Source organism: Myiozetetes cayanensis, unplaced genomic scaffold, assembly GCF_022539395.1.
Source record: "Myiozetetes cayanensis isolate MyiCay16 unplaced genomic scaffold, myiCay2020 scf15, whole genome shotgun sequence".
NCBI lineage: Eukaryota > Metazoa > Chordata > Aves > Passeriformes > Tyrannidae > Myiozetetes > Myiozetetes cayanensis.
Genome location: NW_026087159.1, coordinates 5,612,009 through 5,636,242, shown reverse-complemented (window position 1 = coordinate 5,636,242; position 24,234 = coordinate 5,612,009). Strand labels below are relative to the sequence as shown.

Below are 24,234 nucleotides of genomic sequence, written 5' to 3'. Positions count from 1 at the left end.
CATTTTTCTATGTTTTTTGAAATTCTAGTGGGGGAGGGATTCTGGTGGTTCAAGTTTGGTTTTGCATTTTACTTTTTTTTAAATGTTGAATAGCTGTGTGTTAAAACTTCAACTGGGAACTTTTTTTTTTTTTTATGGCTACTGAAAACACCCTGGAAAATACTGGCTTTTTTTTTTTTTCTCCATTTTTAAGAACAAAGCAGCAGAGTATAAATGCCCCAACTCTAGATACACAAGAGTAGCCCATCTTGCGCAGTTCCATGTAGCTCAACACCTATTAAAAGAAATCACAGGGTTATTTTGAGAGATTGCTTATCTTGTTTATTTTATAGTGACAAAAATACAAGCCTGTAACTGAGTGTTAAGGTTACTCTTCGCATTCCTGTGCTTTTGTCTTTAGGGAAGGAATCCGTTCTTTTTGGAGCCATCTATTTTGATTACCATCACAGACGGAAACAAACTGACAAATACAGCTGGAGTTCAAGAGGAGGTAAACTTGAATTAAGTTCTTTCAAGTTATGATCTTGCAGCTGGTGCTATTCTGAGATGAATATTGTTTTTTTCCTGCTAACAGTACTTCTGCATCACTGACCTGTTCTATAGAGAACAGAAACAATCCTTTCACTGCCCAGCCCCTAAATTCATAGTCCCATAAGGGTTTTGAGACTAGAACATCAGATAAATTAGTGATATCAGAGAGAAATGGGGTGTTTTACAGAGAAATGAATGAATTTGGGTGTGATGTTTTTCGATGGTTTGTCAAATACTGAAAAATATTCTTCAATCTCTTTTTTACCAGCTTCATCTTCCGTTGAATTCTCCTTTGCCTGGAAGTGAACTAACCAAAGAACCATTCCGTTGGGATCAAAGGCTGTTTGCTCTGGTGCTGCGTTTGCCAGGAGCTGCATCTGCTGAACCAGAGCAGCTTGGGAGTGTGCCTACTGATGAATCTGCTATCACACAGATGTGTGAAGTTACAGGAGGTAACTGCATGCTGTTTTGCTTTGGTTCCTATTTGGCATTTGACTTGAAATATTTCTTTTCCTTTAATTCAGCTTCACCTCTTCCTGTTTCTCCATCTGATTTACTCAGTGCCCATATGAATCTGCGTGGTTCTTTCTTGGTTTCCAGTAGTGCAGGAGAACTTTAAAGCAATATTCCTATTTCAGATCTGGATGTGAAAGCATTTTCTTAATGCAGTAGCAGGGATAGGAAAATCTCTTAGATTGTCCTTCCAGTGGATGTCTTTGCTGCATCATGAGATTTTGAATTTTTTCTTATTTAGGTGTTGAATTGAGTGGGATGAATATTAATGAGATGTTAATTCTGCAGCAGGGCTAGTCAGCTAATTTAATCTTAAAAGAATTACATCTGGAGCCTGTTGCTTGATATGTTGATCAGAATTTATTTTTTTTAATTAGCGTTTGAAAAAGGTGGAGGAGGGGTTTGGGTGCGCATAGGAGCTGGTAAAGCTTGGGTAGAGTAAAGCAGATAGATTGCATAGACTTGGTGAAATTAGGCCTTCTTAAGGACTTTTGTAAAGTTGGCCTTGATCCAGCCTTATATAGCCCTAGGGGCCTCTTTTACTAATGAGTTAAATCTCAGTAAGTTGTAGGTTTTTGGTGGTTTTTTCTTGGTTTTATTGCATTTGAAAAGTATTTTGCCTTTTACATAAGCTTGTACAGTTTGTTGCTATTATTTTGGAATAAATTGCAAACCTTGGCAGTGTGACTTAGGTAATAGAACATCTTCCTAAATTAAGATTACTTAAAACCTGCTTTTATATTTCCCCATCTAATTCCTGTCTTGCAGGTCGTTCGTACTGTGTTCGGACACAAAGAATGTTGAATCAATGTTTAGAATCTTTAGTTCAAAAAGTCCAAAGTGGAGTTGTTATTAACTTTGAAAAGTCAGGACCAGATCCAGCTCCCATTGGAGAAGGTACAGTGACTGTGTTTTTTTCCTTTAATGTTTTCAGAAGAAATGCTTTGTTTGTATGTAAATGTCCTTCAGTGTCTTTGGTGTCCTTCCTGCCAGCTTTTCCCTGTAGTGAACAGGATGCATCAGATGCCTGATATTCTCTGAAAAAAGAGCTTAAGGTATAAAGCTCTTATGCTTCAGTGATAGTGTTCTGGTACCTCTTTAAATAGCCCAGATCATAAGGGACGTCCTGATTACAGCTTTTGGGTAGTTTTATGTTTATTTATGGTTAATTTTGTTTTAGTTAAATTTTTACAAGTGTTAGTGTGATCTTTGCTAAGTTAAATGGTGCCACATGTCTGCATGTGTTGTTATGGATCATCTGCCCGCTGGCTGGCTCTCCTGTCTCTCTCTCCTTACCTTTTTTTTGGGGTCTAAGGAAACTGAGTATTTGCAGGAAGTGGTTAAGTTTGAATTACAGTGTTGTCAAGACTGTATTTAAAATAATTAAATCTAGTACTAGTGTATTTAAACACTTAAACATCTCTAAAGCAATCTTAATGCTCAATTTTCTGTACATTTTTGTTCTGCTGATTTGATCACAGCACAGTAACTTCCAGTTGAATGTTCTTAGCTGCGAGTGAAAAACTGTGTGCAAAGAACAAGGAATTGTTTTGCCACTGGAAACAGGGAGGAGGAAAGTGCACTCTTAAAGTGGAGCAGTTCCTCAGATTTGCAGAAATTCATGGCTGAGAGGAAGGGGAGAGAGCTGACCAGTTCATATTTAGGAAATGAAGATGGTCCTGGAATATCAAAAATGCAATAGCTTTTAGCATCACCTGGACATTCTAGCAGAGCCAGCTTTATTCCTGCTTTCATTTTGGATTCACCTTTCTCTGTATTTGTTTTCTTCTTTTGCTTATTTAAATGACATTTTACTGGGAGGCTTTCCTGTAATGCTGTGCAGGACAACACAGCAGCAGATTCCTGTGTCTCTGTTGGTCTAAGTGCTCTCTTCATGTGGCAATAAAACTGGTGAAATTTGGGATTTTTTTGTTCAGCTTTATTTTTGCCCCATTTGAGTGGTGATGCACTGTGGGATAGGAATGTATAAGAACGTCAGGACTTTTCATCTCTGTGAGAATTGGGAAAGTCCTAAACTACGGAGAAATACAATAGGATTTACCAAAGCTATAAAAATCATTGTATTTGTAATGCAGAGAAACCAAACTGATGTGTCCCTATCCCTGAAACATGATTTCCATAGCATTATTTGCCAGCTCTCTAAAGCAAGGAAAACTAGTACTGTAAAATCTTTTTAAAATGAAGAATATTGTTTAAGTGGGTGATCTCTGCTGTGCTGTTTGCTTTGACGAGCAGTCTTTGAAAACTAATAATAGCATTCTGTACTGCTACAAAATTCCTTGTCCTCAGCATGAAGTGCACTGCAGTGGACTGGCAGGGAACACTGGTCTTTCCAGTAGGGTGTGGAGTTTAAATGATCTGTGAATTGTTATTAATTAAAACCATGGCAAAAGCTGGTCCTGCAAGATGGCATCCAGCTTCTCCATGAAACTTTCCTCCTCTATCAGCTTCCACTAATGGCAGCATCAGTCAGTGAGCTTTGCAGCCCATGTAGAAAGACTAAATGCAAATTTTCAGCCCTTTTGGGTGCAGCAGAACTAAAGGCAGTAACTTGCTGCTGCCTGTCAGATCTGTGTGAGGCACTGGGCTTAAGCAAATGCATTTTCCATAATGTGTGAGTGTGCCTTGCTGCACTTGCTGTCTAATGCTGGGCCTTGGGAGCAGAAGGGTGGTTCTGGGCAAATGTTACCATTGTTTCTCAGATGATTCTGTGATACCCCTGGATGTGTAGGTTATTTTAGTCCCTGATGTAAAGATCTGTGTGTCTTTGAAAGAGTAACGAAACACCTTATTGGCTGCTAATACAGAAATGTTGATAGGAGACAAATGCATGCATGTAGCTTTTAATTTTCCTTTTGTTTGTTGTTTTGCTTTCTTTGAATTTTAGATGGACTTGTTGATTCATCCAGGCCCATCAATTCATTTGCTTCTCAGCCGTGGCATAGTTGTCATAAACTCATTTATGTACGGCCTAACCCTAAAACGGGGGTTCCTGTGGGGCATTGGCCAATCCCAGAATCTTTTTGGCCTGATCAGAATTCACCAACACTGGTAAGTAAAACGAGAACTGAAAAAAAGATTCTACACTAGTAATTGAACAGGCTGAAAATGGATAGTGCAGTAGTTTTTACGTTCTCTGTTTACTCATATGATGTGACTTTGCTTCAAAAGGTTAAAACTGGTTTTAGCACAAAATGGTGTACTCTAATGAGGGTACTGTAACCTGTGATGCTTCTTGCACCTGAAATGTATGTGATTAGTTAATTTGGTGAATGGTTTTTAAAGGTTATAAAATTTAACTGTAAGTTACTTCATGTACCACAAATCATAGTGAGCCTATTAAATTTTAATCAAAGCTGTATAACATTCACTTACGTGGAAAAAGGAGTGTTTGTTTTTGAAATAAGATCAACCATGTTTTCTCTGCTTAGTATTAGTACATGTGTGGAGACTCTTCTTTCACTAGCAGGAAGAATTAAAACTGAAACAGAAGAGCTACTCCAGAAAATGAAGAGAAAACAGTATTCATTTCTCCTTTTCTTAATGAAATGATCATACATTTGGCACGTCTTGCTAGTCTTTCTAAGCATCTCTCTTTTGTTAGGCATGTTCCGTTTCTGTACTTTGTAAGTGCTCAGTCCATTCCCCCTCCCCTTGCCTCCTGATTCAAGAGGAAAAAAAAAATCAGATTTATAGGGAGTATCTTGAGATATCTCTTGTGAATCGAGTGCAGTTTCACATCTGTAATTCTATGAACATCAAACTGAGAAGCAGAGTTGAAGTCTTCTCTAAACCTGTCTGTGTTATTATCGCTTGATTGACACGAAGGCTTTTAAATATCAAGATAAATAGTGGAATATTAACCAAGTTTTTTTTTAAGTGGGAAGAATGTTTGTATCAGTGTGTGAGCTTTTTTTTTTCAGTTAGAGAAATACTTAGTTATTCTATTGTGGGAGCTTGTGTTCTATTCTCTTTTAAAGAAAACAGTGGAAACTTGAGAGTTTTAGCCATACAGGATGGTAAAATGATAGCTGATACACTTCTCTCCCTTCTTTTCAGCCTCCACGCACAGCTCACCCCGTGGTGAGGTTCTCCTGTGTGGATTGTGAGCCCATGGTAATAGACAAACTTCCTTTTGACAAGTATGAGCTCGAGCCTTCTCCCCTCACACAGTACATCTTGGAACGAAAGTCTCCCCATACCTGCTGGCAGGTACTTGCCCTTTATTTGATTCTAGAAATGTAGTGGGTAATCTGAGGTACTTCAGTCATTGTAAGCCTGGAGAATTGGGGTCTGGTTGCAAACTCTGCAGCTGATGAGAAGAAACATGTCAAGGTTTCACTTACCTCCTTTCTAAGAGAATTATCAGGAGTCAGAATGAATGTCCCCTCCTCAGGCTTTGTAATCTCATTTAATTCACTTTCTAGGTCCATCTCATTTTGCTAAGAAATGTGTCCCCCAGGTTCCATTTTTGGCTAAATTGAAATTCTCTGTAGGCTTTCATTTTCTTACAGGGAAAACCTAGCACTGGTTTCCATCGTGTTACCTCATCAACAGCTGCAAATAAATTTCACTAGATGGTTGAAGCTGCTAATGGGAATTGAATGGAAGCTGTTGATCCTGTTGACTGGTTTGGCCTTGGAGAGGTCAAAGTTCTGTTGCTAAAATTCTTTGTTACAGGCTCCTTTTGTAATTTTTTTCTGAGTTCCTGCATCCTCTGTAAAATAAGGCTTGTTAGTCCCTTCTCAGTGGTGTTCTTGTAAATTATAGCTTAATGTGTACATCAGAAGTTTCACTATGATATTTTAGCTGGGAAAATGGGTTTGGAGATGTCTCTGGTTTTGTTTCCCTAATAAATACTACAGTTTAACTGAAAATATAACACGCATATTCAGAGGAAAAATTCAGCTTACCTTTAATAAACTAATTTAAAAAATGTCCTTTAAACATTCCTAGGTACCTTATTTGCCTGAGTTTCTAAAATTACTCTCCTGGTTTTCAAAAACTGCTTTTCTTCTCCAAGCTATGCATCAGACCCCTGCAGATTAGAGAAATAGGCTCATTGTCATAGAAACCATGTAACAAACCCAGTTCCTTATGCCTTGAAATAACAGGAAAAATACTTGCTATTTACTGCAAGGTTTATTTTTTTCTAGGAAAACTATTTATGCATTAGATGTGGGTTATTTTGCCTGTCTCAGTTAAAAATATGTACCATCTTTATCCTGTTCAAAGACTTGTTTACATGTATTGCTTTTCAGAGCTAATAACCTCATATATGTGCACTTAAAAAAATAAAGTCAATCTTAGGACTGTTGGCACTGGGCATAATCAAGACATTTCTCTGATGTTTGTTTGTTTTGCTTAATTTCTGTGCTTAGATTTCTTTTGTCAGTGTTGTTAGTTTTAGTTACGCTATTTTGTGAGTCAGAAGACTAATTTCAAATAGCTTGTTCTTTTAACATACCTTCAACAGATGTTCCCTAACCTATTTTAAATAATATCAAAAACTCTTCAGGGTATCATTTCACAGTAGTTTCACTAAAGCAGTAAAGATGACTCTGTGAAGAGCATTTCCACACTGACTGGGGGTGCATTAAACCTTGCATGCCTCAGTTTTGTGACTGGGGAATGTAAGTGCACCTCACCTTGATGTGTGCAACCTCAGATTTGGCTGTTCTTGGTAATTTACTGTCTTAATGTACTTGGATTTGGATTGATTTGAATTTTTATTCTTCATGTTCTTCTAATACTGTGATCTCTCTTATTCTTTGTCAGGTATTTGTGAGTAGCAGTGGAAAATACAGTGAACTTGGCCACCCGTTTGGGTATTTAAAAGCAAGCACTACTTTAACCTGTGTAAACCTCTTTGTGATGCCTTACAACTACCCCGTGTTACTTCCATTGTTGGGTAGGTAACAAATTTGCCTTGGACTGCCAATGCAGCTGCTTCAGAGTAAAAACAAAACAGTAATGGTTGGTGTTCTGCCTTAGTTTGAGACATTATAAAATAATGGAGATCAGAGAGTAGAGAATGTTGCAAACTCTTTTAACGTAATTTGGGAGGAGAGGATTTTCATACCCCCTCTCCCTTTTTTTCTCTCCAGCAGAGGAGGAGAGCTACCTGCTTCCAGTGCATGTTTGATGCTGTTCACCTCCTAGACACGTAGCCTCTTCCTTAACCTGGAGTAAGCTTCAACCTCCATTCTTTTCCCTCATTTAGGGTGTGGTGTATCCAGGTTTTACAGTTGCTCTTGTAGCAGCTTATTTTTTACTGGAAGATCAGATGCAGTGTTTGTCACGGGTGTTGGGAAGAGGGAATTCCCTAATGCAGTTTAGAGCACTGAGAAGGAATTGAGCAGTGAAACAGTCTGCATTTTTTCCCTGCCCTGAGGACCGGGTTGTTTTTTTTTTTCCACTCCCACAATGGAATTACGTTCTGAGGAAAGATGGTATGAAAAGGTGCTGCCACAGTAATTGTGTCTGTTAGGGATGTGGCATAAAGGTAGTGGCAGAGAGAAGTTTCCAGGTGCCACCAGCCCTTCTAGTTGCAGATGCTCTAAGGCTTTTTTGTTCCAATTTTTGTGCTTTTATTGAGTGATGCAGAAAAAGTCATCAAAAGAATTAACATTGAGTCTTATTGTCTTACGCAGGATTTTTCCCATTCATTTCTAGGAAAAAAACACAATTCAGGAATGTTTTTTCATAATCCTGGTCATAACAAAAAAAGAAGAAATTTGTGCTTGCCGATAATGTGTTTTTTATAGTTACCTCTGTAGCCTGATAATTGTCCCAAAGTGTGCAAGGATACTTCTAGACTAAATTGGAGTTTCTGCAAGTTTGTGGCTCCTGAAATACTGCAGCAGATCCACTAGCTGAAAAGCCATCACTGATCCTAAATTAATTTCTCTGCTCATTTTGATGTTGACATTTGCAGTTCTGCTGTGTCTTCCCTGCCAGCTCTTGTCTTCCCCCTGCCTTTTTTGCAGGGGTGTAAAGCTCTTCCTACTCTTTAGAGAAAAGCACTTTTCAGTGTATGTAGAGCTATTCTGCAGTTTGCTCACCTGGTAATCCCACATTTTAAATTTCTGAAGGCTTTTTAAAGGAAAATGCAGAGCTTCTGCGTTGCCTGAGTTGTAAAGCAGATGTTTTCTTCAGAGCACAAATCCTGTGCATTTCATATTGTTAACACAAGCACATACACACAGTGTTACCTTCAGATCTCCTTCTAGGACTTTGTTTATCCTTGGTCTCTAAGGCATGGTGGAATTAAATTCTGTGGAACATACATACAACACGAAAGCAGGTCCAGGCCCTTTTCTACTTAGCAGTACAGAAAATGACTGAGATGATAAGAGCATAACTGGTAAATTATTTGTAGATGTTTTTAACAGTGGTCCAGGCCCTTTTCTATTTAGCAGTACAGAAAATGACTGAGATGATAAGAGCATAACTGGTAAATTATTTGTAGATGTTTTTAACAGTACTGACTGGGTTTGTCTCTGTAGATAGGTAGGGGTTGTTTCTGTTGTTTCAGACACACTCCCCCTGTGTCTGTCTCAATACATACCAATAGTGGATACTGATGGTTCAGCAGAGGACTGATTTGAGTGTGTAAAACCAATTTTTCATTACTCTCACCCAGATTAAAAAGGACATGAGAACTCCCAAGACTAGGAGAAGTCTGCTCCATTCAACCACTACCACCCATACTGACACATCAGTGTGTTTCCAGTGGCTCCTGCCCTACTGGCAGGATGTTGTGTTGGAGAACTGGGACTTAGTTTGGGACAGTACTGTGGATAATCTCTCTCTGTTCCTTCTCTGACTCTATCAAAGACAGAACCACTGTATATTTGTACTGTCAAGTGACTTATGTGTGTTCAACCTTTTAAACAGAGATAGATAGTAAGATGCTTAAGAATTTTTTCCTTGCATTTTTCCTCCTGTATTCTTGAGCAGGGAAAGTTTTAGTTCTGCTTTTGGAAAAATAACGTAAGAGAAGGCCCTAAAAGACAGGTAAGGTAGGTGGGGATGAGGAAGGTTGCAGGTGATACTTGAGCAAACTGAAGCAAGCTTTGATGATTTTAAGTCTTGTTTTCTGCAAGAGTGGATTTGGGAATGCTGTTGCCTCTCCTGGCTTTTAACTTACAGGGACTGCTTTTAGAATCTGAAGCTTTGTAAGGAAAGGATCCAGTTAATAGGACTCGATAAAAAAGTGAAGCCACACAGTCATGTGTTAACCTGACTCATGCGCTACGTGGAATTGGTTGTCTCACAGAAACGCTGGTCTCTGGTCCATTCCCAGCAGTGACAGACCATGTGGGATGTGCTGTCGCAGCTGAGCAGCTCCCTTGTGCTGTCCTAAGGCTGGAGTCACGAGCAGCTTGGTGGTGGTTTGTTCCCAGGCCTGAGGAGGTGGGGTGCAGTTCTTTGTGCAGTGGAAGGCAGAATTCTTCACATAGAGATGCCAATGAGCTTTGATGCTGAGTGCTTGGCCCACAGATTATAGAAATTCCTCTTGGAGGATTGTTACCTGTAACTGATAGGAACAAAGCTGTTGTACTTCAGGTATTGTTCTGCTTAATTGTACAGCCAAGTTCATAAAGTAGAAAGTTCAGGGAAGGGTTTGAGGGAGAGCTAAGCAAAGATGAGGTATATTTCTAAATGCTTCTGCCTTACCTAAGATGTTTCCTTGGCTGCTTTTAGCTGCATTGGTGGGAGGGCAGGCACTGCTGGGCAATAGGAGTGACTGTTCTTTGGGAGTGCCAGCAGAAGCAGCAGTGAAACAGCCATTATGAAATACCATCAGAAGATGGTTAACACCCTTTCTCTGTAGGTCTAAATATGCAGGAGGATGAGCTTTTAGAAAATGGCTGCCTATGAAGGGCTGCAATGTGGACAGTTTCCTTTGATGCTCTCACAGGCTCTGTGAGAGAACCTGCAAGTGATGATTTTATATTTTGGAAGGGCAGGGCTGTGTTTCTCACTGGCGTGAACACAGCACGCTGTGGTGCTGGGAGGGAGAGCTGAACATTTTGTATCAGTGGAGTAAGTGCCACAATACCTTCCTTGATGTTGAAGGCTGTTTTCCGTTGCAGTGCCTTTTTTTTGGCTGGATGGATTGCAGGGAAGGATCCTGCATTCTGTGAATTTAGAATCCTGAGTCTCTACTGCTTAGAGCAGAGAAGTGTATCTATTAGTGCCTAATCAGGAGAATTACAGGAGTCCACAGGTTATGGTGGTGTACTTGTTCAGGTGGAATTCAATATGAGTGGTGATTTTAAAAAAAAAAAAGTGTCTAGTTTCACTTTGAGTTATATGGTTCATGAACTGTTCTTGTAATTTAGGCTCCATCTGAACTACTGAAATTACCTGCTGACTCTTCTCCCTCTCATGCTATTTTTTTTTTTTAACTGTTCACTGATCTTAAAGGTGCATCTAGTCCCCTTCTGTAGTGCTGGGTGTTAAAGGTCTGTATTGCTGTCCTGTTTGTCACAATTCAGTTGTTTGTACATTAATCTGAAGTGGATAAAGACTTTGCAACACAGTTTTCAGTTTACTGGTCAGTCTGTGATTTTGCCTGATCTCTTGAGTTGTTGCAGCTTGCGACCCTTCCCTAGGGGTTTTTAATACTGTGTTCCTGATTATCCAGAGCTTTTAGCTCCCTCTGAGTTCAGAAGTAAAAAATTCTGCACTAAGTGGACTATACAGAAAGTAGTATCTGAAAATTATTAGGTTGGAATAAAACAAAGTTATGTATGGATTTTTTTCAATACTTAATACTTTTCTTCTGCAAAAGATGTAGTTCATTGGGTTATTGTTAGTTTGCTTATTTATATAAACGAAACCTGTGGCTGTGTTTACCACCATGAGTGCCACCCTTTGCAGGGTAGGAGTTCCTGCTGTGGGGAGACTAATTTTAAATAGACAAATCTTTACTGGAGCACTACATAGATTGGAGAACTTCCTCCTTGGGTAGCAGAGATCAGACACGTTTGATGTCTGGGAGTACAGCTGAGCATGAAGATGGTGCCTGTGCAGTTACTGGTACAACCTCACAGAGCAGGAAGTGTGACAGTAATAAAGTGCTGATAAAGAGGTTAAGGTTCAAGCTGTACTCACAATCAACTCATAGACTATAAAATATTGAGACCTACTGTAATACTGATCATTTTACATTTTAATTTTTCTTTCAGTTTGAATTTTGGGAGAGGGGTGTCATTTAATTTGCATTTTGCTGCAGAAAGGTAATAGGCCTGTAAGATAAGAATGGATGTTATTTTATATTTGCCATATGTCATGATATCATCACAGGTTCTTTTGGATAATAGTGCTAAGCTTGTGGTATATTGAGATCTTAAATGGAATTCTGAGTTGTCTTCTCAAACTCCACCCCACTTCCTTCAGGTCAGGGAAGTACAAGTAGCATCTGTAGTGGAGTTTTTATATGTGATCCAGAATTCATTTAGATTGGAAAATACCTGTAATGCAATGTGGTTTGACTGTGAGAACTTGGGAAATAGTACTGCAATATCTGTTTGATTTGTGCAGAATACTGTGCCAGTCAAATTATCTTCTACAAATATATCTTCTCAAAAGCTCAATCTGGAGAAAGCAATTCCCTTGCTGCATCTGTCTTCTGCACACTCTCTCTGTGCATCTCTGTCTCCTGCAGCTCTCCCCAGTTAATTTTTGGACATCCTTTTCTCCAGTCCTGCATATCCTTCCATTAGCCTCACTTTGCCAGCATAGTACCCCTCTAAAAAAACCCTTTTTTCAATTGGTAAATCATAATTTCAAATAATAAATTGCAGGATACTGTGTTTGGTTTTAATTTTTAGAGATCACTGTTGCAGTTCACAGTGTGCACAGCAAATAGGTGGTCAGTGATTCCTGAATGGCAATATGCACACCTCTAGTGTGAGCAAGGCATTTCTGAAACAGTATCCAGAGGAAATAAGTGTCTGATTGCCCCTCTTGTAAAGGGCAGCAGTTTCTGTAGGTAATTACTGTCTCTTGTCTGTACTGTGGGAGACTTTGCTGCCCTGGCATGAGGCAGGTGGTGTGGCTGGAGGAGACCCCTTCTCTGCCAGGGCACAGCTGCTGCTGTTGGCAGCAGAGTCCAGCAAAGCTGGCCAGAGGGATTCCCTGATTTGATTTTTTCCCCTCCCCTTTCCCTTTGATGCCAAACAATACCTTTACCGGAGACCAAGATTCATCATACAGGTTGAACAGAAGAAAGCTGGTCTGATAATGAAAATTGAACCAAACTACTGTTGTTTGGTTTAATCAGATACAGGGACTCCTTTGATGCAAGAGGGAGGCAGGGAAGGTGAAAATCTTACCAGGTGGATCTGTTGCACCTTCTGTACTGGTGGTTGTGTGCAGTGTTTAATTCTGATGTGCCTTGTAAGTTTGCTTGTAATGGGGACTTGCTTTGGACTGCCTGCTGCAGCTAGGATGGGGATTCCCAATCCTTCACACCTGTGGTTAAGAGCAGTTTTTGTGGGAAAGCCCCATTGGGAGATGGGTGGAGGGAGAAAAAAAGGGGGGGAAACCTGGCAATTTTGGAGAAAGCTTATGGTCTGGGACTGTATAAATGACACCTTCTTTTGTTGTTTTCCTTGTTGCAGATGACTTGTTTAAGGTTCACAAACTTAAGCCAAATCTGAAGTGGCGACAGGCTTTTGACAACTACTTAAAAACAATGCCTCCTTACTACTTACTGGTATGTTCCTCTTCTCATTTCATCCTCCCGGGTATAATGGCTGGTGTGACCAGAGTCCTGTGCATCATACCTCTTCCTAGTAATTTTTTTTACATAATTACGATGACATTTTAGCTAGTAAACATTTTGCTTTGCAGAGGTATGTAGATTAGGTCAAACATTTTTAAGAAATAAATAAATTTGTAGAAATACTGAGTAATAGTAATTATGTTAAGATATTAAATGTGTTTCCTGTTCATTAAATATTAAATGAGCTCTGATCAAAAGTACTTTAGATTGTTCAGAGAAACCAAATTCGGCATTATTTTTGTAACTTGATGAGGAAAATGCAGATTAGTTTGTTTATTAATGTGGGTGAAGTGCTAGAACTTGGGAAGCTGGGCCAAATAAGGGGTGGGGGGAGGCACTGTGTCACCTTTTACATGTAGCTTGGACAATGCACCTCAATATGGACTTGCATCATCCCGGCTATTCTGGACCTGAGCCTTTGAGTGGAAATTGCCAGCGGCACCACGGTGTGTGGTGTCATGGTGATGTGGCATAACGTCCATTGTGAGCTAGTTAGACACCAAACTCATGTCACATGTTATCTGAATAGACTTGAATTTTAGTGGCCAAAAGTGGAAAAGCTAGAGCACTAATCTATGTGCCTTAGCTTCCTATAATTGAGCTTATAAATTTCTTTTTTAAATACTTATTCTCTTACTATTGTGTATTTTGTTTTCCTTATAGCCATTAAAGAAAGCCCTAAGGATGATGGGAGCTCCAAATCTGATATCAGATAATTTAGATTGTGGACTTAGTTACAGTGTTATCTCTTACCTTAAAAAACTCAGCCAACAGGTAGTATTGATAAAACCTTTGCAATTAGAAGTGCGTTGATTATTTAGTTTGTGGTAATCTCATTATAAAGCAGCTGATCCCTGTGGGAGTTCATATGGGTGTGCAGCATATATTATAATTGAAGATTGGCGAGCATTTCCACTGAAAATGCAGATGAATCCAGTGATTGTGCCTTCTGTAAGCGGTGGAGGGGAGTGCAAAGGAGACCTCCTCAGCTACACTTCAAGTATCTACTAGACTTTAAACTTCAAAGAAAATCACTAATTGGATTTGTGGCTGCTCTTGCTGTTGTTCTTCACAGCTGAAGTCAGAGGCTTGCTCTCAGCCTCGTGTTTATTTCCATGTGTTGCTTGGCAGTGTGCGTTTTCCAAAAAAGTAGTGCCTTCTTGTCCATGGAGAATAAAATCATAGTTAAGGCTTTATATCTGAGCTTCCTGTTTCCATCAGGTCAAATCCATTCTATGTTGAAAGTGTGACCTGGTGGGATTTAGTCTTTTTATCTTTGTCAAGACTGCCATTCCAGGTGTAACTGCCTGGAAGCCCTTCTTCCTTAACATGAGGGGCTCTTAGAACAGTATTCTAATATCTAGAGGTCAGTGGGGAACCAGTGCAGCCTTTAAAATTACAAAGAAAAAATCCTCCACCTTAAAGAATGCACAAAATATATCCCAAAGCCTCTGAATGACTGAGCACCTACTAGACATAAAACTTCCAGTGGTATTTTGGTGACTTAATGATATGCAAATTCGTATTATTTATCTGTACTGTGGAGTTGGAATGACTCGAGATGGCTGCTGTGGCTTTCACAGGCATTCCCAGCACATGGAACAGTTTGAATGTGTTGAATGCATTATAAGCTCCTGTGTAGGGACAGGCAATTCCAGACTTCTGCTGTGCTCCTGCTGTCCTTAAATTCAGAGTTTCCCACAGATAATGAAGCAAACGGTGCAGAGGAGGAGATCTGGGGGAAGTGGGTTGCAATCACTGTGGGTTTGGGGGTTTTGGTTGGTTGGGTTTTTTTTCTGGAGGTATTACAAGTGGGTGAAAAAAATAATCTTACTTTGAATAAAGCTAGAGCTTAATACAGTAAAATTCTCTGTAGCTATAATGAGAAGTCTGTGCCCATTGGAGAAGTGGTATGTTTTTAGAAACTTACTCATAAAGTAAAATTCTTTCACAACTTTTCTCCCTTATGTTGTTGCAAACATACAGGGCAACCCTTAGTACATAGTTTGTTTAAAAAATAAACTGAAATTTTGTTACTGAACCTTAACAATACTGTTGTTTTAGATGCAACTTTACTGTAACTTAAGGTATCCTACATTCCATTATGTTTTTTCTTTCCCTTTAAAGATGATTCTTCAGAGACACAAAAGAGTCACAGTCTTGCAGCAAAAGCAGGGATTTTCACAGACCTCCTACTGGCATATAAATTTAGATACACTGGCTAAATATTTTTCCAAATGCTAGCACATTAGGATTTCTTTATGCTTGAGATCTAATCTATGTAATCCAGTATATCCCTGGGTAGGTAGCTGGGAACTAAATTTATAGTTTTATTCTGCTAATGTACTGTGTGTTTTGTACTGGAAATGTGCAATGCCTGCTGATTCTTTAACTCATGGTGTGATTCCATTTTAGACAAAAATAGAATCGGAACGGATAATAGGTTCAGTGGGTAAGAAAGTTCCACAAGAAATTGGAATAAAAGTGAAAAATCACTCCAGTGGCCTCTCCTTGGTACACAGTAGGGACTTTAAGCAACTGCTGCAAGGGATCACTGGGGAATCTCCACTGAGACTGGCGGAAATGAATGTTAAAGAATTTGCTGGCTTCCACATAGGACTTTTAAACAAGGTAAACAGCACAGTGATCTTGCATGACTAAGCAGTTAATCTTATCTGTTTTAAATGGGTAACTTCTGTGGACCTGGTGTAGAAGGAAGTACTTTACTGAACTGTGAAAAGTGCAGTGTAGACATAAAGAGGGAGATGAGTAAATGCAATTTTTGCACTTGGTTTTGCGACACTGTTTGAAAATCCCATGATAGTAAACAAAGATTACTGTGTTCTAAGTGCCAGTCTTTGCAAAAGACAGCTAGTGTTGTTCATCCAGGAACTTAGTCCAGTTCTTAGTCTTAATGGAGCTGAAATTTTGAACTAATGCTGAATAAGGTCTTGTTGAAAAGACAGCCATTGAACTTGCTCCATCCAGTTATGCAGCTCTGAAGTCACTTAAGGGTATTTTTCAGTAGTTCACATTATTACAGTTCCTAATGGAATTTCTCCATGCATGAGAACTAATGGATTAACTGAAAGTTACTTGTTTTGTTATAAAACTAGGATTTGAAGCCACAGGCATTCAGAAATGCGTATGATATTCCTCGTCGCAGTCTTCTAGACCAGCTAACCAGAATGAGAACCAATCTTCTGAAAACACACAGGCTTATCTTGGGGCAGGATGAAGGTAAGGAGTTACAGGTCTTCATTTATAGGTTGGAGGGAGTATAGATTTTCTTTTTAATTTCCTTAAGTAGTGTTTTTTGTCTTTGGTGTGGGAGCAGAGGTGGCCATTGCATCTCTTGCTGAGTCAGACAATGTCCTTCGCCTGACTCTGAAGGGGAAGGAAGGAAATTTTTGCCTTCTGTCATGCAAGATGTCATGCTTGCTCTTTCCCATTCACCAAGGTTCAGTAAACATGTTCTATGTAGCGATGGGGGCTTAAAGCAGAGAGAGTCTCACTTTGCTGGTGGTCTAAAGATGCACTTGTCAGCATAGAGATCACACTTGCTTATTTTTCATTTTTCTTCTACCAATTAAGCTCAGCTCTTGCCAGCCTCATTTCCACAATTGTAGTCTTCAGCTCTTCCCCTGTAGTGAAAAGAAATAGTAATTTCTAGTTCTTAAATGCTAACACTTGCAGTTGAAGGGTGTGAAGTTTGTATTGCCTTATTTTTAAGGTAGACTAAATTAAGAGCTCTTGTTCTGTTGCAGACTGCCTTCATAGTGTTCCTGTTGCGCAGATGGGAAATTACCAGGAATACCTGAAAATGATGCCTTCACCTCTTCGGGAGATTGACCCGGATCAACCAAAAAGACTTCATACATTTGGCAATCCATTTAAACAGGATAAGAAGGTAGGAGGGGCTGTGCTGTCTGCTCTGTCTCTATATTTGACATGGCTTGAAATAACTGGTGGGTAGAATTTCTCCCTCACAACGACAGTATATTGCTGACCTATTCAGCGTTTTGTCATGTGTGGAAAGGGGAGACGTCTTCCACATTGTCCTGGGAAACATGTACTGAATCGTGCTGGTTTACAGAGTGGCACTGGGCTGTCTCTGGTTACACTGGATATCTCTGTTCTGAGAGCTGTCAAGTGTTTTGAAAGCCACTTGAGTGTGAGCACAGAGGGACTCAATTCACCAGTCAATTGATGCAACAGATCCTATCCTGTACTGTTACTGAAATTATTATTTTTTTTTCTCAGGGTATGATGATCGATGAAGCCGACGAATTCGTTGCTGGGCCTCAGAACAAGATCAAGCGTCCTGGAGAGCCCAACACTCCGGCGTCACTGAAGAGGAGGAGGAGCATGTCCCCACTGCTGAGACGGCCACAGTCACCGCCCGTGGTCACCAACCACGTGGGTGGGAAGGGGCCACCAGCTGCTCCTGGATCCCCCTCGTACCTTAATCTCAAAGGTGTGCCAGGAAATAAAGGTATATTAGTTGTAGTGCAGCAGCTTGTGTGGTGGAGTATTTGAAGAGAAAGGGAAAGGGATCTTTCAGCATGTGCCTGTGCTTCAGTGTTTTGTAGGAATGAGTGTCTTTTGTTGGCCCAGATAAACAGGCTGCTGCTAGAGCTAATGAAATCTGAAATTAAAAAAACAATCTGGAGGTAGAGAGTAGCTCAGCTTTTAGTTCTCGTTTGTGTAATTCTGTGGAGAAGGAAAGTTGGAATATGGTTGTGTTCATTTCCCAAAAGTACTAATTTTCATACCCACCTGCTGCAGCAAATGAAGTCAGAAGAAAACTTGGTGGCTAGCTGGATTTGGGGGAGAGAAGAAAAATATTGGTTTACTTAGGAGTTATAACACTGAAATAGGAATACAGAAAGTGGTGACTTGATGATAGTGATACGCGATGGTAACAGCCCAAAGGGACGTATTCCCTTGATCACATCCAAAATTGAATAACAGTGCTGGAGTATTGTCCAGCACTGTCAAATCGCTGCACATCACTCCAAACAAAAAGGATACCCAGCTGTTTCTTTTTGGGTTTCTTGATACTTCAGTTATACATTAGTAAGATATGTGTTCTTCATTTGTAGATACCAATAACAGTGTTGTCCAAGATGGCAATGGAGAGAAGAAAGCAGAAAATTGTCAGTCACTGGAAAAACAAATTGATGGCTTATCTGTGCAAATGGCTCCTGCTGTTCCAGCTGCTGTGGGAGAGGATGAAATGCTACCCAATGACTTAGACTCTCTACCTGTTGAATTCAATTGTTTGAGTGAAGATGGGTTGGATCATAAACCTGGTACCAACGCACTTGTTCGAGGGCCTGTAAATTACAGCGTGAGTGGAGATGACCAAAAACGGGCCATGGAATCTACATCTGAATCTGTGCCAAATTCCTTTAAAATAACACCTACCATGTTGGAGGGAAACAATGCTGACATCAAAATTAAAGTGATGAAAGAGGTTCGCAAACCTGGAAGAAGTAAGTTGTTTGGGTTTGTTTATTTTATCAGCATATCGCATGTGGTGTAAGAGAGAAGACTCATTCCTTGAAGTGAGGAACTATTTTCAAAATACACTTAGCTCTAGATTTTGAGTAACTTGTGGTTGCTCTCATGTAAGCAATGGAGGGGCAAAGAAAAGGAAGAAATGCTGGGCAGGTGAGTTGAAGTTTAGATTTGTGCTTGAGAGGCTGAGTGCCAAGCCACTCTGATTGCCCTCATCACAGACAGGTTAACTGGCATGCCTTGTGAAAGCACCTTTAGAGGTTTTGTGTGTGTTATCAGTGATCTAAAGACTGCCTTACACTTTGCTGCTCCTTCTGTATCTGTAGTGTACTTGTTGCTCTATGTCCATTAAAACTTCCTTTGCAGGGCAAAAACATATCTCTTGTAAGGATGCATCTCGGAACGCGTTTGAAAAGGAATATTAACAGTTAATAGCGAAGTGAGGGGTTTTTTTATTTTGTAATGAGTGATGGAACACTATTGCAAACTCTTCAAGAGTTACAAAGACTAAAAATGACTTTTTTCTGTTTTCCTGTAAGATTGGGTAACTCCCCAAAACATAAAATATTGTGGGGAAAAGTATCTTGCTACCTCAGCTTTTGTTACATGTTTTGGCTATACTTTTATACCGGATCAAAACCAAAACACTAGCCTGAAAGTTAATGTCTGTGCTGTAGGATTTGCCATAGTAACTTATTTTTCCAATTTTTATTAAGTGGCAGCTGTCCCTAATGTGATCTCTGTCTGAGTGACTCATTTCTACAAACTAAACTACTGGATATTTTTCTGATACATTCTCAAGTGCCAGTAATTAGTATAGTGGAGTGTTCTTAACTCTTCTGTTTTCCTCATCCCGCGTTGCTTGTGGCACACTGAGGCTGTTGAGAGATGAAGCCTTTTTTATGCTGCATCTGTAATTTATTTTTTAGCAGTTTTAAAACTTCCTACTTGTGGATGTCTTTGCTTTCTGTTTTGCTAAGCGGGCTCATCTAATTTTATGCCAAATTCATGTCTGGTAAATGGTGTTGTAGAGTAAAACAGTGCTGTGTTCAGTGTGAGTCACCTGTCTTGCTGCAGAGTTCCGGCAGTTCATCAAAGAAAGAAGCTGAATAGTAGTGGGTGTGGGTTAACTATGGACGTCTGCTCACAGTTCTGACCATTTATCCTCTCTGTGCCTGCTGCATCGCTCTGAGCAGCCTCTTGGTCACAGCACCATAAATGCCTTTATACTGGGTTCAGATGTGAAAATTTTGAAACAATGCCTTTATTTAATTTGTTTTTAATTTAACGTGTCCCGTTTATTCTTTTGCAATGGACATATTTATCTTGTACCAGTGAGATAGTGACGTTGTGGTCACACTAAGGATTGATTATTTGTCCTTCAAGAGAACTAATCCTGACCTCTGCTTGCAGAAACAATGGCTCTGGGTCAGATCAGGGCTTGGTGGCCCTGTGCATGTTAACTGCTGATGCTGGCACTGTGGTCATGGAGGTGGGAGGCTTCTCTACCTAACCTCCATCTTCTGAGGGTAAATGTTCCTAGCTGCTGCTCTCAAAGAAAACCTTATTCTTTGGTGCCACATTTGAATTACCTGATCATCAGTATCACTTCAGATCACTCTGTCACCTGTGTTCTGTGCATAAAGCTTACGTGGAAGAATTTCTGCCTTACGTGTTTTATCATGCACAGACGTGTGAAACTGGGCTTTGGTTTTCCTTTTGGCTGTTAAGCTTTAGTGAAATCGCATTTGCAAGATTGATTTTTAATACATGGTTTGGATTTTTATCTCTTCTTAGATTATGAAAAAATATTCTCTCTTCTTGAGGAGGTGCAAGGACCTGTGGAAATTCAGAAGTATTTCATTGAATTTGCTATCAAGGAAGCAGCAAGGTTTGTATAGATATAAGTGACTCAGAGTCATAAATTGAATATTAATTTAGGTCACGGTGGTAAATCATAAACTTTTCCAGTACTATTATTTTCTATTTTCTGTTTTGACATATTTCAGTTATTATAGTTATTTTAGTGGTCAAGATATGGTTAGGTTCTTGTGGAGTAAATAGTCTTTACTTAAAATTTAAATATGAATTACAGACCTGGGTTGATACTGAAGACCAGTCTAAAATTTGGTGGGTTGAGGAGGGGTGACTGTATTAAATTAATTTTCTAGCCATTCTAATATCAGAAATAAAAGCAAGCTCCTCCATACTGGAAATGGAGAGCCTCTGGTATTATGATTTGTCATGGCTGAAAAGTCTTTAAGTTGTTCAACTGTATTTTTGGCAGAAAAGAACTTAAATTACTCTCCCTCTCTTCTGTAGGTTTAAAAAACGAGTCTTAATACAACACTTAGAGAGAATACTAGAGGAACTAGATTTCACCAGCCCACCCAACAGAGTTAATCATGTCAACAGTAGATAATAATGTACCAGCCAGAGGAATGCGGACCAGGAATGAGTTTGCTGTGCCACAGAAGAGTGGAAGAGGATGTAGCTGCTGCCCTCACCATCTTGGCAGTCAAGTGATTTTACTGTCACAGTCTGAGAAGAAGCAGTGGAGCTTTAACTTTAAGAACCTGATTCGGCAGAAGCTGGGCTATAACCTTAAGGATTTGCTATGAAAGGTGTGGCTTTTTCCTGTGGAGGGTGCTGTTTGCTCAACAGGCGGAAGAAAATAACCATTGCTGCCCCTCCTGCAGGTGATGAGAATTTACTCATTTGAACGCTGTCGTTAGACATTTACGTGCTGTAGGCAGCAGGTTGCACTAAAATGGGGCACTGTCAAATGCACACACTGTCTGCATCGTGGAGAGAGCCTGTGTGTTCCCAAAAAAACCCTCCCAGAAACACCTGCACTGGTAAAAATTGCATGTTGCCACCACAGAGACAAGGGTCTTGTTCCCAAGAACTGCTAGCCATGCCTTTAAACTTGAGATTCAGTGTAGATTGAGAGTAAAGAAACTGCTATTGTGTTAATGAAAGCTAAAGACAGCCCTGTGACTGTTACCACCCGATGGTCACTAAACAATCTACCTCAGACTCTCTTCTGTTTTGTCTGCAGACATTATGAAAGTGCACCTGAGGCTTCCCAGGTCCCCGACTTCAGTTCTCTTTCATCCTGTGAGGAGGACGGAGATTCTTCAGGTGGCCTTGGCACACGCTGTGCTTTGGAAGCACTAAAAGGAAACGCTTTTAAAAACGTGTATTTTAATGTTCATACAAAAGAGATTATTTTGAACAGTATTGTTACCAGATCACTAATTTGATATTTTAACTGTATAAATTTTTTGGAACATATGTATATATAAAATAAACCATTTTATTAATTTTTAAGAAGTGCTAATCTGAGGAGTCTGTAGTGGGCAGCACTGAGTTCCTGCAGTTGTCTGTTACCAACAGACTGATAATATTTTTGTAAAACCAGCTGAACCTGGTCTTGCACGCCCCCACACAAGACTTGTGGTGATAGTTGTTGAATGTGGTTGTACCCTGGAGCACCTGCCCAGGTGTCACTCAACTCAGCCTCTGTGGGGTGCACATTTTTATTCAGTTTTAAGGGCACTAAGTTCCAGTTTACCAAACCCTCAGTTACCTGAGCTGGTATCCTCTCCTCCGTTCCTCTTACTGTTTTTTTCCAGAGGTGATTTATATATCACAAAACATACAAAGAAGACTGAAGCACCTGCATGTAATTATTATTTTTTTCTTTAAGGCAGTACTAATAATATGCCAGTAGTAAGTGGCTCTTTGGATAAGTGTGTGTTTTCGGTTGTTCGCTCGTAACATCCTCTGATCCTCTAACAGCTTCCTTTAGAAGACAGGTTGAAGTTGTGCTTGTGTTAACTTGTGCACTTGACCTCGTATGGCAAATATTCCATGGATTCCGGTTGACTTGCCAGGCAGGGAAACAGATTCTCATGGTGAGCCTGTACTTCTCTGTTCCTGATGGTATTTTTAGTACTAGCCAGCCTGTGAGGCATCTTTTCCATCCACTCTGAAGCAGTGGCATTGACTCCTTGGAAGATGCAGTTTGACCGTTGGAATTACACCAGTGAAATTCAAGAAGGAAATGAAATTCAAGAAGGAAACAAAATCCAGCGACAGCAAATCTGTCACAGTGTACATGAATGAAGTGACATAGGGAAAGGCATTACTATAAATGTGCCCTGATTCTTCTCTTAGAAGTAACTTCTATTCCTCTGTACAAGTTGAACATTTAAAAAAAACCACCACAGAAATACCTTGGAATGACACAAAGGGGGATCTACTCCTTCAAAATTTTACATGGAAGCTGTTTGTCTGCACGATGGACCTCCCATTCCTCATGTCGGACTCTAAAGGGATTTTATTTGCAGAGGGTCAGATATACCATGCATACCTCATCATAAAATGCCCTGGTTACATGCATCAAGTTGCATGTAATATGCTATTTTTGAAATAGTAGGTGGTGAGAGGAGACAGCTTTCTTCCATACAGTTAATGGCTGTTTAATTTTCATTCCTGATTCCAGAGGCACTCACTTGATCATAGCGTGTCTGAGCAGGGGCTGAATTTTTAACTAGTGACCTCGTTAGTATGTAAACCTGCTCTTCGGGTGTGATGCAGTTGGCTGCCAAATCAGCCACAGGAAGCTGGTGCATTTCATTCACATGTTTGGAATCTTATGCCTCAGAAGCTACAAAATATCCCATTCAAGTACAAACAGTGAGAATTTTTCTTTACATCGCTGTCATTTTATCTGAATAAATTGAATTTGGGTCAGAATATTAGAAGAGGAGAAACCATACCTATGTATATAATAGTGAACTGGACATGGGTCTTTCCTAAGGAGGAAGGAAGATGTACCATCCTCACGTGTTGTGTCATTGTAGAGGTGAAGAAAAAGGAGCAAGTTACTGATCCAAGAGCACAGCCCTGAATTCCACATGGAGCTCAACATGAACACAGCTCACTTGGGAAGCAGAGAGTGTTCCACAGTGGGGTTAAGGAGGATCTTAACAGAGAGAATTCACTGTAAGACAGACCAAAGTGCTGGATGTGGGTGGAACATGCCTTGGACAAACACAGCCCCAGGCCGTGCTGGCACTGCAGGGACAGCCAGGAGGGGTCATGCTGGTGTCAGGCCTTGCCTTTCCTGGCACAGACCCTGACCCGGCAGCCACAGCTGCCTTACAGGGCCTGTCTAGTCTGTGCACAGCAGGAATGTTCCTCATGGAGGGCTCAGGAGACAGGACAGGTCCATGATCATGCAGGAATTGTAAAAGCTGTTCGTGCTCTCCTCAAACTTACATTTTTGAGCTCTTATCTAAGGTTGAAATAATGTGGCACATTTAAACTGGAATGTTGGGAAGTAGGGGAAAAATTACAGCTCTGTGTCTCCCATAAGGAGCATTGTTTAACAATCAGAATTAACAAATTCAGTGCTTACCTTCCTGTTGAGGGTAGAGAGGTTGTGTGGTGCTTTGGAGTTCTGGATACCTGGATATATTCTGCTGCTTCCATTTTCTGACCCTCTCTTAACTAGGCCTCATTGCATGTTATCTTTATTTTTTCCCACATAAACATCAAGGAGTTTTCCTCCTAAGCTAAGTGCATTTATCAAGTGTATTCTTACCCGGGTTTAACCAGCATCAGAAAGTGATTGTCATCTTCCAGAGTAACAGCTGTGGAGGCTCTTACTGTGCTGTGCTTGACTTTGTTATGGTCAAGCAATTGTACGTCTCCCTTTGTAGGAAACTAAAAATACCCCCCAAACCCTACTTTTGTTCTTTTTTATCTTCTAATAGTTTTCTCCAGGTTCTGCCTCTAAACTGACTGGCTGAAATGGCAGCATTGTGTAGAGTTTG

General features: G+C 40.1%; 1 protein-coding gene across 6 annotated transcripts in view; it reads left to right on the top strand.

Annotated features, from left to right (window-relative positions):
- Positions 1 to 21,736, top strand: part of LOC126637287 (integrator complex subunit 6-like) — a 40,631-nt gene extending 18,895 nt beyond the window's left edge. Inside the window, exons 4-19 of one of the 6 annotated variants that reach the window (XR_007628301.1) lie at positions 401 to 490; positions 800 to 983; positions 1,813 to 1,941; positions 3,953 to 4,116; positions 5,125 to 5,277; positions 6,844 to 6,976; positions 12,702 to 12,796; positions 13,529 to 13,639; positions 15,281 to 15,496; positions 15,982 to 16,105; positions 16,633 to 16,775; positions 17,129 to 17,360; positions 17,971 to 18,363; positions 20,186 to 20,279; positions 20,711 to 21,012; positions 21,450 to 21,736. Coding sequence is in view for 4 of the 6 variants with exons in the window: in XM_050310426.1 (XP_050166383.1) it covers positions 401 to 490; positions 800 to 983; positions 1,813 to 1,941; positions 3,953 to 4,116; positions 5,125 to 5,277; positions 6,844 to 6,976; positions 12,702 to 12,796; positions 13,529 to 13,639; positions 15,281 to 15,496; positions 15,982 to 16,105; positions 16,633 to 16,775; positions 17,129 to 17,360; positions 17,971 to 18,363; positions 20,186 to 20,279; positions 20,711 to 20,810 (2,361 nt within the window). In the remaining 2 variants the exon portion in view is untranslated. Of the gene's footprint in view, positions 1 to 400; positions 491 to 799; positions 984 to 1,812; positions 1,942 to 3,952; positions 4,117 to 5,124; positions 5,278 to 6,843; positions 6,977 to 7,172; positions 7,254 to 12,701; positions 12,824 to 13,528; positions 13,640 to 15,280; positions 15,497 to 15,981; positions 16,106 to 16,632; positions 16,776 to 17,128; positions 17,361 to 17,970; positions 18,364 to 20,185; positions 20,280 to 20,710 lie in introns of those variants that run through there. The other 5 variants (XR_007628300.1, XM_050310426.1, XM_050310427.1 and 2 more) reach the window with 5 other exon arrangements.
- The last annotated feature ends 2,498 nt before the right edge of the window (positions 21,737 to 24,234 follow it).